Source organism: Pollachius pollachius (assembly GCF_949987615.1).
Source record: "Pollachius pollachius genome assembly, chromosome: 4".
NCBI classification, from domain to species: Eukaryota; Metazoa; Chordata; class Actinopteri; order Gadiformes; family Gadidae; genus Pollachius; species Pollachius pollachius.
The window spans coordinates 2,076,913-2,093,527 of record NC_136937.1 but is presented as its reverse complement, the minus strand read 5'-3'; the positions used below and the strand labels follow the sequence as shown (position 1 = coordinate 2,093,527).

General features: G+C 49.5%; 1 protein-coding gene across 1 annotated transcript in view; it reads left to right on the top strand.

The window, feature by feature from the left end:
• The window catches only part of large1 (LARGE xylosyl- and glucuronyltransferase 1), a 59,799-nt gene that overhangs the window by 6,037 nt on the left and 37,147 nt on the right, over positions 1 to 16,615 (top strand). The window contains 3 exon segments of the mRNA XM_079734032.1: positions 8,555 to 8,871; positions 10,673 to 10,755; positions 15,969 to 16,092. Coding sequence (XP_079590158.1) covers positions 8,555 to 8,871; positions 10,673 to 10,755; positions 15,969 to 16,092 — 524 coding nt within the window.

The window sequence follows — 16,615 nt, the reverse complement described above, 5'->3', positions numbered from 1 at the left end:
CGCAGACCTGCCTTCACACGGCATTTACCCCCTCACGGCGGCTAGCGGACAACGCTAACAAGTGTGCCGCCTACTTGATCCTCTTCCCTTCCTCCCCCTGAGATAATTTATTTTCCTTATTCGAGCGGGGAGTCGCGACGCCCAAGGTCACAACGTCGGTTTCGATCCAGCGAATTCAAAGCAGGGGGGAAAAGGCAAACATTGGCAGGGAAGGGGGATTAGGGTAAATGCTTACTCAATCACGGTGACCACCGGCCATGTCTGGTGGCATGCTGCTCCTTATCACTTATTTACGTTTCTCCCCATGAATTTGTTTTCGCCCTCCAGCCCAAAAAGAAAACAGAACGATTTTGTGTTTTCTTATTTTTTTTCCATTAATTGCGCTCTCCTTGTTAAAATTTCCCCTTGTTTCGCCGGAGTGGGGGTCTTTTTTTTTTTTACCCAGAGACGCCCGGCTGTAAACGCAACACTGAACTGCCGCCTCCGGAGAAGGCAGAGGACTCTGTGATTCAAACGGAATCGAGTTGGTTGATTTGATTCCTCTTGAAACGGGACTTGTTCTGAGGAATATAAGCACACAGTCGGGGCGACCGGTCGGGTTGTGTTTCAGCTATCACACGGTCAACGTTCCTGCTCTAGCTGCCCCCTTTACACTGTTCAAACGCCTGCTGACACTAAAGCAATACATTCAAGGGGAAGGGGTGTGTGTGTGTGTGTGTGTGTGTGTGTGTGTGTGTGTGTGTGTGTGTGTGTGTGCGCAGCGTCGTAATGTACGTTGGACGTGTGAAGACAAAGACAATTGTTGCCTCGCCATTTAAAAGACTGAACCCCCCCTTTCCCCTTCCAATCCCGTAGTGTGTGTGTGTGTGCGTCCGCCCTCCCCCTCACCAGTTTTCCCTTCCCAGTAGCCGCTGTGGGGCACACCTTCGAGAAAAATGTGCAACTCATCCCTCCCACGGTTATAGAGATGAGTCTCCCAGCACCGACCCTCCAAGGTTCTCCTCCAGAGTGAACCGCGCCCACTCAGTCGATGGAAATAGCCCCTTTGTCACGGGCGGTCCGGGAGAGACGGATAACTGTTGGTCACAACGCGAGATGGATGGATGGCCCCCCGTGAAACGCATGGCCGGGCCCCTAGAGGGCCCCCAAACCCCCCCCTGCCCTGGCCGAGCTCAAGGTCGGTCGCTTTGCTGAGTCATTAGCCGGCGGGGCGGGGCAGCAGGTGTCTCGCATTACGCCGGTCGCTGTCGTCATTAAGATTAAACGCTCGGTGCTAGGGTGGTCCATCTGTCCACACGCCCGCCGGGGCGGGAGCTGCAGTAAATCCCGCCCTCCACCTCTTGCTGTGTGTTCCTGTCCGTCGGTTCCCCCCCCCCACAGGCTTGGCCCTCCGGACAGATTGATACCCAGGGTTGGAGGTAGACGGTATGTCGTGAGGAAATGGGTTTGTAAGTGGTCGGCAGCCGAAGATTAAAACGCGCTCCGGTCATTTGGAGACGCGTGGCCGGCGAGAGGACTCTGATGAATGGGGGATTCGTACCGCCGCAATGACAATGCTTTTTAATCAAGGATAAAGGACGTCCTCACACACCCCCTTCCCACGACTAAAAGGTTGTCTGGCAGTACGGCGGTGGAGCCGCTACGTCGACCAAATTCTTTTTTTTTTGTAGAACTTCGGATGAAAGTCACTGGACAAAATGGCTGCCAATGCTCTCCAGGTGTGTGTGTGTGTGTGTGTGTGTGCCACGGTGTGACTCACTGTCGCCCAGCAGATGTTGCCTGTCAATTAAAACGGCCATACATGATCGCTCAGGCGGCTCGGCATCCGAATGCGCCGCGGAGGACAGGCCCCTCCCCTTTGTGTGACCGCAGGGGGCGGGGGGGGCGTCTGAACAGACCGTTCCGGAAGATCATATTAAATAACGGCGAGTGCTTTCTAATGTGCTCGGCTCTTGCTTGAGCACGCTCCGGCTGTCTGGTAACGGTCCGGTTCCCGTAGGTGAGCTAAAGAAGAACAGCCCAGGCTGGATACGTGCATTAATCACGGCTTTAGCGCTGCAGCCAATATGTGCACACGGAAAAATGAATTCTAGATCTGATCAATCTTCTAGTCCATAAATCTTGAATGATGTATGTTACGCTAGAATCAATCGTGTCTGGTACCACTACCACTTCTGCTACATATTTTTGCTTATTTTCACCTATTTTTACCTATTTTTTTACTATTTTATATTACTTTTTTATTTTATACTTATTTACTATATCTTGTATTGTTGCTGCTACGTTGAGATGTATGGCAGTTGAGGAACCCGTCCTAAGAATTGTACTCTTGTGTACTTGTATAACAAGATGCAATAAAAGTAATTCTGATTGTGTTCGTGCATCTAACACAACACAGATACACGACATGAACGCTGAAATGAAGTACAAGACTCAGCGGCCTTGCCTGTGCATTTTTCTATTCAAAACTAATTATCCGTATTCAACCGGTTGAAACAACATCAATGCGGCAGGTTAGGCCTCGGGATAAAAAAAGCTCATGTTCATCGATTGAGTTTTGCAAAGCGGTCTACGGTGTGTTTCTCTGCGTGCGGATTAGCGGCCTGACATATGGGCCCAGAAAGCCAAATGAGTTGGCTTCATCAGGCCGGGCCAGGTGCATCTGCCGGCCCAGTGCTCATGCCATATGCAATCTCTAGGCAGCTCCAACAAATGGCAGCTCAGTCGAATTCAGCGGGATTAGGCTCAGCAAATCCACTCAGCAAATTAATTACAGCCTGGGTAGAGTCAGGAGTAGTAGGGGCTACCTGGGTTGTTTTGTGAAGGGGGGAGAGAAGGGAGGGAGGGGGAGACATGGGAGAGGGGGAGAGAGTGGAGATGGGAGTTGGGGGGGAGAGAGATGGGAGTGGAGGGGGGAGATGAGGGAGGAAGGGGGGTTAGAGAGAAGGGAAGGAGGGCGGTCTTTGATAGATATTAAACAACACACAGCAAGGCCACTCTGTATTCATCTTGGACGGTCAACAAACGCATTGAGCGCGGGCCCTCGATAAGGTTTCAAGAGGCTTAGCGACATGCCGCTAATGCGTGGTGGTGTCAGCGGGGCTGAGTGTGACGTGGTGAAGGAGCCAGGCTGGTATAATATTGACTTCCCGGCATCACCAGAGCTTTCCCAACACGTGTGCGCGTGTGTGTCTTTCATCTTTCACTGTCGTTGACGTTGAAAAGGTTTTGAAACAGAACGAGATCCAAAACGATAATGGGTCGCCATTGTTTTGAACCGACGTTGCCGAGGTGTATCTTTCAAAGCGATAAATAACGTGGGACGTTTTCTTACAGTTCGCACCATATCTCTCGGTGCAGTACATGTTGTCTTCGGTAAGCACACTTAAGTCCCTGTTCCCGACCGGATAAGCCCCTGTTAATAGTATTAGTTCATTGTGTTTGGAGCAGACACTTCGGGGCTGACCCGGGATCTTTCCCTCCCCCGTTCCCCTCTCTGTGGGCTGAATCCCCCCCCACTGGTGATCTGTGGGCGGCGATGACTGATGATATCATCTCTGCAAGGGATTTATCCACCGCAGCCAAGATCAATACACAATACCAGGCCCAGAGCACCGCTGGTTTCCCCGCTTGTAAGCCCAGGTCGTTCTTTATGCTGTCCACACCGACGTCCCACAGAGAGCGTAGGCAGTGGTGGGGGGGGGAGGCAGTAGGATCGCTGCTAGCCTAACAGTAGCTCTTTCATTGATCAAGTTTTGCGTTCTCGACTACACAGGTTCAATTTTCCCACGCGTTTCTGAGGTTTTTCTGTGCCTCGGTCGGACATGACGCTGATGATTTTGGAGTCGCCGTGCGCTAGCTGAGCGAGCCGTCGCTGCCCGAAGATGACATCGTCATGGCCCTCGTCCACAGCAGTTTGCGGGGGGCCACACAGGGACTATAAAGGCCAAGGCCATGTGTGGGTTCGCCGCCCACCTCACGGACGCTGTCCCGCGGCGACCATAACGCTGGTTTATGTGGCGCCACCGCCGTGTTTGTGTGTGTGTGTGTGTGTGTGTGTGTGTGTGTGTGTGTCCAGTATAATCATGAAGGTGACAACACATACCAATACGGTGACTTTTCCCAGACACGCAAACTTGAGTTTACTAGATGGAAAGATGGCGAGGAGAGGAATTGATCCTGAGTCGCACATACACACACATAGACCAACATAGATAGACGCACACACAAAAAGATAGACACACACACACACATAGATAGACAGATAGACATATAAACACAGACACACAGACATTGACAGACACACATAGACTAACATAGACAGACACACACAAAAAGACAGACACACACACACACACTCTCAATACCTGCTTTTTGTTATTATGTGGAGCACATGTTTTTTTATGTTTGTTTTTGTTGCCGGATTGGTTTTGGAGCGGGCAGAGCAGAGAGCACAGCTTATTGTTTAACAACCGTTTAAACCGAACATGTTTTGCCTGCCTATCTGTTTGACTGACAGATTTATTGATCACTTTGAAAGCATTAGCTGGGAATGAACTTGGTTCAATGAAAAAAAAAAAAATGATGAAAAAAAAAAGAAGTGCTTTGATGTGGTAAACTGCTTTTGCCACGGTATTGCAGCTTAGCCCGCTACATTTCTCTGGGGATGGCTTCAGAGAAGTGGAGCTTAATTTAATATAAAGTAACTGGTAGCTTAGCTCACTACACCTTCCACTAGCACATCACTGGTCTTGGGAAAGGCAACTAATGCTTGTTAATTTGGTGGCGCCTTATCAAATTTGGTCGCTTTATCACAGTATTGCCATGTCCTTTGTCACTTATCATCCATCTCTGTACGTTACTTTGAAAAGATGAACTCCCTTGAAATACTTTTTTTTTTAATGCTTTTTTACCAGCAGTGCCTCAAAGACGTCTTATTTCTTCACGAAACATCTCTCCGCGCTAACCCTACCTACTAACCCACCTACTTCCCATCCACCTTCTCATAATGCCAGGCTGCAAATAGTAGTAGTGTGCTTGTGCGTTTTGTCTGTTGAACAGCACCCGACCGTGTGTGTTCTCGACCATCCAACCGCACTTTTACTTTCAGCAACGCTCCAAACCCATGACACACATCGCAGCGCCATGTTTTCGCCAACCGCCACACTAAACGGAGCGCGTGCCCTGAAACCTAAGTTTCCGACATCTTGCACCCTGGCGCGGCGCGCCGTGGCTCAACGTCAAAGTTCCACTATAACAGAGTCGGAATCGGAACAAGACGCGGCTCCGAAAAACCAGGAACGTCGTCCACGGAGCACTCACTCATTGATATTGTAGTTGGGTTTTTGAATCATTATTCCTATAAGACATGTTTCAACCCGGTCAGAAACTAAACGGGGGTTGCAAAGAACCAAGGACGTCACCTAATGTCCACATCGTGACAGCCCTGATTCAGACGTTACATGGTGCCGCTGGTAAGGAGCATGGTGACCCAGCGCTGCTATTAAATCACACGTGGAGGGAGCCATTATATAGATGGATGGACAAATGGACGGAGATTTCATTATTACATTCATTTTTTTTTCTTCAGGCACCGTTGCGGCCGACAAAAATGACCTCAGATCCACATCCTGATCCCTGGAGACGGAACGAGGGCGGGGGGGGGGGGGGGGGGGTGATGGTTCGGTCTAATGCCCTCAACGCTCTCTGCTCGAAAGACTTCTTTTGTGAGACTTTCCTTGAACAACTTGGAGGAAAGAGAAAGATTCATGTCTATATCTCTCCCCCTCGTGAAATCTCCGAGGCTTGTATTGAGAGCTGAAGGCATGTATGAGGGAGGCTTTCTCGTACGAGGTGGATCGCTCGATCCACAGCGGGACTCTTGTAAGGAGCAGACAGAGGCAGAGATGGACTGGAGGTCTTTACGCTGCGCAGGGCATGCAGGATCAAGTATGTGATGTGGTCTCTAAAGGTAACACAAATGCAAACAAATATAAGTACATTAAATAACTGGCTACAACCATGAAACAATAAATGATTTACGACAGCAATTTAAAGTTTGCCAACACATCGAAACAACAGTTAAGGTGAAACTTATGACCACAGCATTGCCCTGTGCGTGAACTGCTCTGTTCTCATACATTAATGTCAATAAGAATGACTCACTTCTTCAGGAACGCACACTTGCTCCATGTAACGTGGTGGAACGAACTAGAATATTGCGCGATTTGTGACAATGTTTACAAACAGAAAAGGACCCCACCTAGAGGTTAGGGCTCACTATTATCCGCCTGAGAGAATTAGCAGTCTCATATTGGGGGATTCGAAACGCTTGAATTGCTTCTCCTCTCCACATACGGGCAAGCGCTTCACATTAAACACGCAGTGTGTGTTTACTGTGGTTCATTCTGTTATTACATCGTGTCCAACACCCCCCTGTCGTGATATGCTTCAGTTGGCGATTCCATCAAACTCTAATCTTGGTCCTTTGCCGGGCTAAAGTAAAGGTTTAATTTAGCTCCCTGCGATCACAATCTTGTCTTCTCGGCTGCATGACGTTGGACATACATAAAAAGGTGTTCCTTTCTTCACCAAATTAAAGTCATTTTGGTAAAATAAATAAATAAATGAAGACCTGAAGACTGGAAAACCGAAAGGTACCATTACCCAAAGTAGAAGTTGCCTTTAATTTGAAACAACTCGACTACCGCAATGTTCAAAACACCTAAGATCTACAAAACCCCCCCCAAAAATCTTCCAAGCGAGAGCTACAAAGAGTGTATCGCAGTCCTTTTAAATATAATTGAGCAGCTTTTCCCCATCAGCGGCCTACCACCCAGGACATTACATCCGTCTTTATCGGCAAGGCCTTCAAACGAACAACAACGACACGAGTAGTCAGAGTTCAATTGTTCTTCTTGAATCCCCCCCCCCCCATGGCCAGAGAAGTGCCCACCTCTAACACCAAGACCTCACGAGGGCAAAGATGATTCCCCGTTCCGCCCTCACACCTTCACCGTCAACCCACTCCACCTCCTTCCACACATGGCTTTGTGTTCGAGTTCTTGTCACCTTCATGCCGTCGCTGCCTGACAACCTTCAAGCTTTGTGACTGCTACAGACAACGGCAGGCCTGCAACGCCTTCGTACTCGTTCCACAGGACTGATGTTTTCCGAATTCACCTTCAGGAGGGCTGAACGGCTCTGTGCTGGAGAGTAGGAGCACAGAGGCGAATCGCTGGTATTTCTGCCACGGTACAAATACTTGTAGCTTGATGTCAGTCTCATAAATAACAAGACTATCATGCTCCTATTTGGCTCAAGGCCGCCTTCAGATACCCCACAAATATGAACACTCGCGCACGCCAACACAACACGCTGTTTTAGACATCCAGTGAATCGTGGCGAATGTCCTTGGTCTGAATTGGTTCGAGGCAGGGTCTTTCTCTATTTAAGCATGGGACAGATGAATTTATGACGAATAACAAATCAATGTTCGGGGAAGTATTGCAGGGAAACAAATCCGGTTTTATTTTGGAAATATTGGTTTATGGTGCGTTCATGGTTTTTCTGTATAAGAAGGTCTTGCCTTGTCTTATTAGTGGTGGGAAACACAATCGCATCGGTGATGTGAGCTTGCCTTCTTGGCAAGTCATCACCAACGCTCCCCGCCAGGCTTACACCTGCCTCTGGCTGCAAGTGTTCAAAGTCTTGTGGGCATTTCTGGTTCATGCTGATTCAATCCTCTCAACAGTTAATGGTCTGGTTATATAGCGGCTACAGTGACTCAACAGGCTCATCAGGATTAGAGGGGGGGCTAGAGGTGTATACAGCTTTAAGGGCTGCATTAAGGCTGTTTAATGTAAGATTTTAGAGTTGTAAAGCGAGCAGATTTTTTTTTTTTCCGGAGAATAAACAAACAAATGAGCCGTCTGCACCCTCCCTCCCTACGCGTCTCGGCCAATGAAGTGTATCTGTGACGGGTTCCCTGAGCCAATCAGGCAAGAGACTCCCTGATTAGTCAGAAATGATCACAGGAGCGGTCTTTAATCTTTATAGTTTCAAACTGGGGCCAACACAATCAACCAGAACCGATAAATGTATAGCATGCTACGCACTAATAAATAATGACTGAATGGCTATGGTGATTCCAACAAATGTGCTCATGCAGGGGCGGCTCAATGCGTAGAGCGCGTACCATGTCGGCTCAGTCCTGAACGCAGCCACCCGGGTTTGAATCCTGGCCCTGTTCATTTGCAAATGTCCTCCCCTCTACCTCCCATACCTTCCTCTCTATCTCACTCTGGTAAAAGCATAAAAATACAAAAAAAAGAATGACATGCAAATAATCGCTCTGAAATTGTACCTACAACACCTTTTAAAAGTCCTCAATGTTTTCTAACTAAAGTCTCTCTCTCTCTCTCTCTCTCTCTCTCTCTCTCTCTCTCTCTCTCTCTCTCTCTCTCTCTCTCTCTCTCTCTCTCTCTCTCTCTCTCTCTCTCTCTCTCTCTCTCTCTCTCTCTCTCTCTCTCTCTCTCTCTCTCTCTCTCTCCAGTGAAGCCCCTGCCTCTCTCGCCCCTGGAGCCCCAGCCTCCCTCCCCCCCCGCGGGGGGGGCCGGCGAGCGCCAGGCTCTGGAGCTGCGGGTGCGAGAGGTGGAGGAGGAGAACCGCGCGCTGCGCCGCGAGCTCAGCAAGCCGCCGCCGCCGCGGAGCCCGCAGGCCCTGCGCGGCGGAGCCCGTCACCGCGGCAACCAGAGCCGGAGCCACTCGGAGGAGGGCACGGGCGACAGCGACGGGAAGGGCGGCGCGGCGGCGGCGGCGGCGGCTAACGGCTCGGACTGCGCCCAGCAGCCGCCGGTGGACAAGTGCGAGGTGAGCGACCGCGGCGGGGTTAGCGTTAGCACGGTGTTAGCGAAAGCTAGAGGCCTTCGTATCGTTGACGTGTGGCGGATTGGAATGACTCACGGAGGTCGGAGGGGGGCATGTTGGGTCTCTGATTGTGTTCTTACTCATACCATAGATGTTGGTTCTCTGTATCATATTGTGAAGGAAAGGAGGTCCGCAGTCCGGTTATCTCAGCTTTATGTCTCCGTTTACTTTTAACTGTTTTCGATAGTTCGGGAGATCCACTGACTCCGACGCCCCGTTGCGTGGCTGGTTCAGTGACTCTCCCTCTAATGCTTGGTTTGCCGGATCTCCCGACTTCAGTTTGGTATGTTAGGTAAAATAAGGGTTGTTGTTTGATAGACCATGTACTCAACCCCTATTTTTGGCCTTATGAATGAGCCTTTGCTGTGGCCGTAACAGGCTCTTGCTTGTGTGGTTCATGTTCCGTGCGGCGACGGGGCGGGGGGAGCCGTTCCACACGTGCGCCCCTTAGGGTACTTAGCGCTGCGTGGATGAACACAGCCTAAGACGCCCGGGGGGAGCAAATACCCGCACGGAAGAACTCGGCGGTTTTGTTCAATTTTAGTTCTCGTCTTTTCGTTGTTTTTTTTCCCGGAAAAATAAAGTCGACGCGTTCCATCTCACCCGTCGCTCCTCTGATTGGTGGGGAGCAAGCCAGGACGAGCCGGCCGTCCCTCTGCTCCACGGCTAACCTCATCGCCATCATGAATTCACATGGACGCACCCTCTCTTCTCTCCGATCCTGGCACGGCCGCTGTTGTTGACTCGCTTCAGTTTATTTATAAATGTATGGGTTTACCGCTGCGTGTCCTCGCGAACGGCACATCTTACCGTACGCCAAATGCCGGCGTAGCCATCAGCAAACAGCCCTCGCAACATGGCCGCCACGGCGTTGCCGTCGGTGACCACCCACCCACTCAAGACTACGGTCCTGTGTCTTTGTGGCGGTTGGGTCGCGGCAGAGGTCGTTTAGAAGTGGGGCAAATGGTAAATGTGCTGATTTATACAGCGCTTTTCTAACCAGTGGCCACTCAATGCGCTGTACAATATTGCCTTTACAACATTCGCCCATCCACGCACACATTCACGCACAGACGGCGGTGTCAGCCATGCAGGACCGACAGCCAGCTGGTCAGGAGCAGCGGGGGTGAGGTGCCTTGCTCAGGGACACCTCGACACTCTAGGAGGAGGTAGAGCGGTTTGACTGGTAACCGGAAGGTTGCTAGTTCGATCCCCGACTCCTCCTAGAGTGAGCCACCCCCCATCCAGATTCACGTTTGTGGATGGATGAATGCGTTTTTGCGTTATTTAGATAAATTCCACGTTTAACATTCAGACGGTATCCGTACTCAACAGGAGCTAGCTGAATCCGTCTGCCCGACTTCAAATGCGCTTCACACCTCCAGCGAAATATATTAGCTCGAATGCTAACGAGTTTGCTAGCGGCAGGAGGGAGAGGGGAAGTTTGGATCCTCGTTTCTATTGTTAGTTTGGGTTGTTTTTCGCTGGGTGCTTCTCAGCATTCAGGGTGAATGAGGGTTTAGAAACTTTCCAGACAATTTATCCATGGTTTACCATTCCACTTCAGAAGTTAAAGCAAAATAAAATGGAAGTTGAAGTTGAACCCTCAAATCCACCTCACCCCTTTTCGTTCTTTACCCTGCTTTGTTGTGCGAGGGCAGCAGCACTGTTGTCAAGTTTTCCTCTGGACGAAAATGAAAAACGATATATCTTCTAAATGTGTGTGCTTTCCTGCTGTGTGCAGACCATCCACGTGGCCATCGTGTGCGCGGGCTACAATGCCAGCCGTGACGTTGTAACCCTGGTGAAGTCTGTGCTGTTCCACAGGTAGGTCAAACGCTCTGACCCCTGCTTGATGCTCCACACCCGCCCACGCATGCACCTACATGCGCACGTTCAGACCTACATACACACACACGGATGCACACGTACACACACAAGTACACACGCATACACATACACACATAAGCATACAGAAACACACACAAAAACACACATACAGATAAACACACAGTTATACAAAGATATACACACACAGAGATATACACACACGCTCACACACACACACGTACAAGCACACAGACACACACACACACGCACACACACACCTCATACAGAAACACACGTGTACACACATACACACGCAAGTACAGGCGTATAACACACATACACACACACATCCACACATCCACATACAGAAACACACACACACATACAGATAAACACACACACACACATACAGATAAACACACACACACACAGTGAACCGCACGTCTGACCCAATCTCCCGCTTTTACCAATCATCCCAAAACCCTCGGCCTCTCTAATGCCTGGCCCGCCTCCACTCAGTTGCCTAGCAACGCAACCTCTGTGAACTCTGGATGCGAGGACCGGCCCGGGGGCAGAACCACCGCTGCTCGTCGCCGCGGCGACGGCGGACATCCCTTTCCCTCCCCTTTTCTATTCTGTGTTTCAAAGTGTGGTCGGTGGGCCGAGAGTTTTGAGACCGTAGCAGCATACTTCTCTGTCGGAATCTCCCCACTTTTTTGATGTTCTATCGGTCCTCAAGCTAAGACTTATTTACATTTTACATTTGCATTGAGGGCCTTTAGCAGACGCTTTTATCCAAAGCGACTTACAATAAGTACATTTGTCAGAAGAAAGAAAAACAACAATATGTCGCTGTCGGTACAGTGAGGATCTTCATAGAACCAAGTGCAAAGCACTGAAAATCACTAGGCAAACCCCTTCCCTGTATGCAACGGAGATAGCTAGGATAAGACGCTACACAATGCCTGTACTATTTTTAAGTGCAAGTGCCCATATACATATATATATATACATATTCAACAAAGGGACGGGCGGAAAGGAAAGTTTGCGTTGCAGGGTTTCAGTGCCGCTATTTAACGATTGTGGGGGTTTTTCTCCTTAATGCTTCGTCATCATTTCAGAGACACTTTCACTTAAGGCAGCAGAAACTGCAGTGTATCGTGCTATCCGCCAAAGTCCTTTTGCATTAGGTCAAGGCGCCGCGAAATGTATAGGGATACATCAGGCTCCTATTAGCCAGCCCCTATGCAAGGTAAATGAAGCCACCCCCCCACCCGCTGTAGCTCAAACCCTCCACACGCATTGCCTCGGCCCCCAGGAGCCCCACCCCATAAGGGTAACGAGGCGCTAAGCTAAAAAGACAAGCTCAATATGTCGACTTTACGCCTGGACCGTCGCAAAACAAGATGTGAAGGGCCTAAAGTGGAGTCTGATGATGTGCACCACGGCGTTGCTCTCAGCATTAATAATGAATGACGTGCCGTACCCATACCCCCCCCCGCTTCTCTATAGAGCTTGTGGGGGCCCCCAACGAGTGATTAGTAATCAGATGGGGTTTTATTTTTTATTTTATTTTTTTCTTTGCACACGGTGCGCAGCCGCCGCCCAAACGACTCCAAGCACTACTTTTAATTAGCGGCAGTCTCGCGGGTGAATTAATCACGAGTGGACTGATTATTCCTACTCTCTGAGTCGCCGCGGGGTCGGCCCAAAGCCCCTGCCGTCTCTGGTGCGATTCGGGGGAAGAGCGTTTATACGTTTGTATCCAGAAGTCCTTAAGTCTAATGTTTTTCCCCGGAAAATCAATCGAGAGCCTCTTTTTTTTTTTTTTGGGATCACAGAGGAACGCGGTTAGGTGGGACTTTATCATGAATTACAAAACGCCAGACTCGAGTATGTTTTATTCGTACTGCCGTTCGTCCTAGTCGGTCTCAGACAGACTTTATAGACTTTAAAGGTCCCATATGTTACCACCAGGTGTTACAAGCCGTTTTGAATACTGCCTCTTCTGACATCACAGGTGGGCGTGTCCACCTAGCTGTGTGCTGGGTAGATCAGTCTACCGGCCTACCCAGCGGACTGTAGCAAACGTTGCTCATCTATCCGTCACACATCGGTAGACACGCCCACTTGTGATGTCAGAAGAGGCTGATTTTCAAAACGGCTTGTAACGGCTAATCACACTCGCACCTGGCGGTATAATATGGGACCTTTTAAAGGCTTTTCACCAAACTGCCTAACCCTACACCCTCTAAGGAAAATATTCAATATCAATAATAGAAAGGACGACATGCCACACACCAAGAATCTCAAAGGAAGATGAGGCAAAGGAGGCATGGCTTACCATTGAGGAACTAACTGCCGCCATTTTGGGACTTTGGAGATGTTTGACTTTCTATAGTAAAAAATAGTCCAAAATGAAACATTGTTGGCTTGGTTCTATGTCCCTTATGGTTCATTTTCTATTTTTTTTATACGATGAGCTCGTCTATTTTCGAGCCTTCTCTCACCATTCAACCATATTTCACACCCTTCTAAAATAGTGTGATATTCGCTGGACAAAAGGAGCCCCAGTGAGAGAGATTCATAGTGTGGTGGGCAAATATTGCATTTGATTTAACATGAAGGACATTCTGTACCGGCAAGAGTTGTTTGTGTGTGTGTGTGTGTGTTTCGGCTTTGTCGTTGCCCTGTAAATGAACCGCAAACGATGAATCATCTCCAGCTTAAAAAATGGAATTGTAACACCTTTCTGAAGGTGTCTTGGAAGGAGCTCAACAAGATTTCCTTCTGAGCCGGAGTGGAGTCCATGAGTACTAACACAATGATTACAGTTCTCCACACTACTTTCCCTCCTAAACCAGAGGGACTGTTCCTAAGTAGCTCGGGTCACCAGCTACCCTCCGCTGTACTGTTCCCAAGTAGCCCGTTCCTCCATCTCCCTCCCGCCGCGTTCAAGTCCCCTGGGACATTCAAACACCATGCTTTTTTGTATATTTTTTTATTGCCAGGAACAAGTTTGCAGACAAACTCCTATGAGGGCTGTCTGTGTTTCTATTCATTTATATACCTTCATATATATCAGAATGTTCTGACTATCGTCATATTACAAGATGCAGTTGATAGAGCCATGCGAGGACATCAAATTGTGTGTGCGTCGACTGTCCCGTTAACAACACAGCCAGTGTTTTTCTTTTCTTATTACTTTGGGGGGGGGGGGGGGGGGGTGATGGAACAAGCAGAATGCCCATGATAGATTCCTGATGAGATATCGAATATGCTGTGAATTCCCTTAACAGCGCCGACTGATCGACAATTCGGAGCGCGCACGTTTTTTATATACTGTGTGTGTGTGTGGGTCTCAACGCATGTGTGTGTGGGTCTGAGCGTATGTGTGTTTGTCTGAGCGTATCTGTGTGTGTCTCAGCGTATGTTTGTGCGTGTGTGCGCTTGTCCGAGTGCGCGCCGGTGTGTTCGCGAGTGCAAAGTTCTCTTCTGGACTTTTAATTTTTTTTCACCCAGCCACTTCAAATCGTTAGTTCCGACCCCCGAGGTGTGGTAGATCTACGCCTGCGCTGTGAATCAAAGCGCCGGCCGCCAGTTCATCTCTTGGCCATGCTAGGGGACTCCCTCCCCCCCCCTCCCTCCCTCCCTCCTCACACTCACTCCCTCTCAGAGTGACTTATGCTCTTCCATCAGAGTAATGACATTCCCTCCTCGCTCCCATTTTCTCCCCTCTCCTTCCTCGTCGCTGTTCCCGGGGCCCCGGCCAGCGGCGGGGTCTCCAGGGGTCCCTGGGAGCCGGGCCCGCCGGACCCCGCATCAGTCCCGCTCCGTCGGGTCGAGTCTGTAGCCGCCGGGAGTTGGGGGGGGAGAAGCCGCCGGGGGTTGGAGGGGAGGGGGGGGGAATTAGGAATGCACCCATGTCCCCAAAAGTTCCCCAGATGGTGAGAGGAGGCGGTGGTCCAATCTCGTTAGTACTGCTCCCTCTGTGTGGGGAAACATTACAAAAGATGGATATGTCAGAGAATGGGGAAAGGCATCCCGGTTTTCCCCCCCCGGAGGCGGGCGGTTGCAGTGCATTTCCCCCCCGACCGGCTGTTTGAAGACGCGAACCTGAGAGGCGGTTCCCTTCTCGGCTTCTCTGCGCTGGAGCCGAGCTCGCACAGGGAGGGGGACGCTCGCGCTCGGAATGAGACCTTTCTGAACACCGAACGAATCCTCCATAATTAACGTTTCTGATCGCTTTCGGTTTACGGTGTTTTTACTTTTCTGGGGCTTTTACCCGAAGCAGCTTCGGTTGTGTGGCTGAGCAGTTGGGGTTAGACAAGGGGTTAGCTCCCTGGAGGTTTGGGGGTTTAAACTCGCTAACCGGACTGTCTTGTACCCCCCAGCTTCATACATCCCAACGCTGTGCCATGAATTTACATAAACCTCACCGGCCACCAAACCACACCGGACGCCTAGCCCTCCACCCTAACCCCCTACACGGTGACAGACGTCGACCAAACTGCAGTCTGGGCCATTCCTTTAGACCCATTGCAATTCAAATCTGTGTGGGTGTTTTTGATTTTCCTTGTGTTTATGATTAATCTCCAATATACAGGAACTGTCAGACCGCAGTTCCTGTGCGTTGGAAATAAAATGATTGACACACACATGAACACACACACACACACACACACACACACACGTGAATACACACATGTGAACACACACACACACACACACACACACTATCTACATGATCCAGGACAGAACGGACAATTTAAACAATCTCGTCAGCATATGTTGAATTGCTACCTGCTTACCCCGTGGTTATTTAAATTATCCCTGGATACGGAATCGTACACACTTTCGGGAGAGTCTACGGGTTATCTATGCAAATGAGCAATGAGGAAGGGCCATTTGAAATTGGTTTGTTTAAGCTCTTGTGTTTCTCCCGCCGTCCGTATCTAAATCTGTGTAACGCTTCGGAACGGACCTGAATCGGGAGAATGGAGTTCCATTGAAAGGCGTCGGCCGATATAATTCCCTTTCCATGAGGCAGTGTGAAATTAGGTGCGTTCACAGATGGGGAATTTCCATATCAAAGACCTAACCGTGTGTGTGTGTGTGTGTGTGTGTGTGTGTGTGTGTGTGTGTGTGTGTGTGTGTGTGTGTGTGTGTGTGTGTGTGTGTGTGTGTGTGTGTGTGTGTGTGTGTCGCAGACGGAACCCGCTCCACTTTCACTTCATCACCGACGCCATCGCCCAGCAGATCCTGGCGTCTCTCTTCCACACCTGGATGGTCCCGGCCGTGCGTGTCGACTTCTACGATGCAGACGAGCTGAAGGTACACCCTCGCCTGCCCGTTCCTCGCTCTCTCCCCCTTTTCTCTTCAATTTTGCCTTCTTCATTTTGTGTTAGCTAGGTCAGCAGGTTTCCTTCGGATGATGACAATGGTTTGTGGAAATGTTAGTTTTGGTTGTCAACGGTTGTTACTGTTAGCGATACGATAGCGTCTTGTTCAATTGTATTTTGTCATGTCTGGCACACATAAAGTATCCGTTTCTGAATATGGACTTTGAATTCAGCTCTTGCCTCCATTTTGTTTGTTGGTCTGTAATTAAAACAGATAAAGAGTGGTTACCTTTATGACAACAGGCAGGGACGCACTGCGTTCTGATTGGTCAGAGGGACATATGAAATCGGGTTATATATTTTTTCCATGAAAGTTCCTTTCAATTCCCCAAGTGTTTATAACTTCACACATAAAATAGGATACTTTATTTGTACCAGACCATAATTTCTTCCAACTCAACCGAAACATACTTAACGCACATAAGTCAAGGAATTGTAGCCTGTATGACAACAGG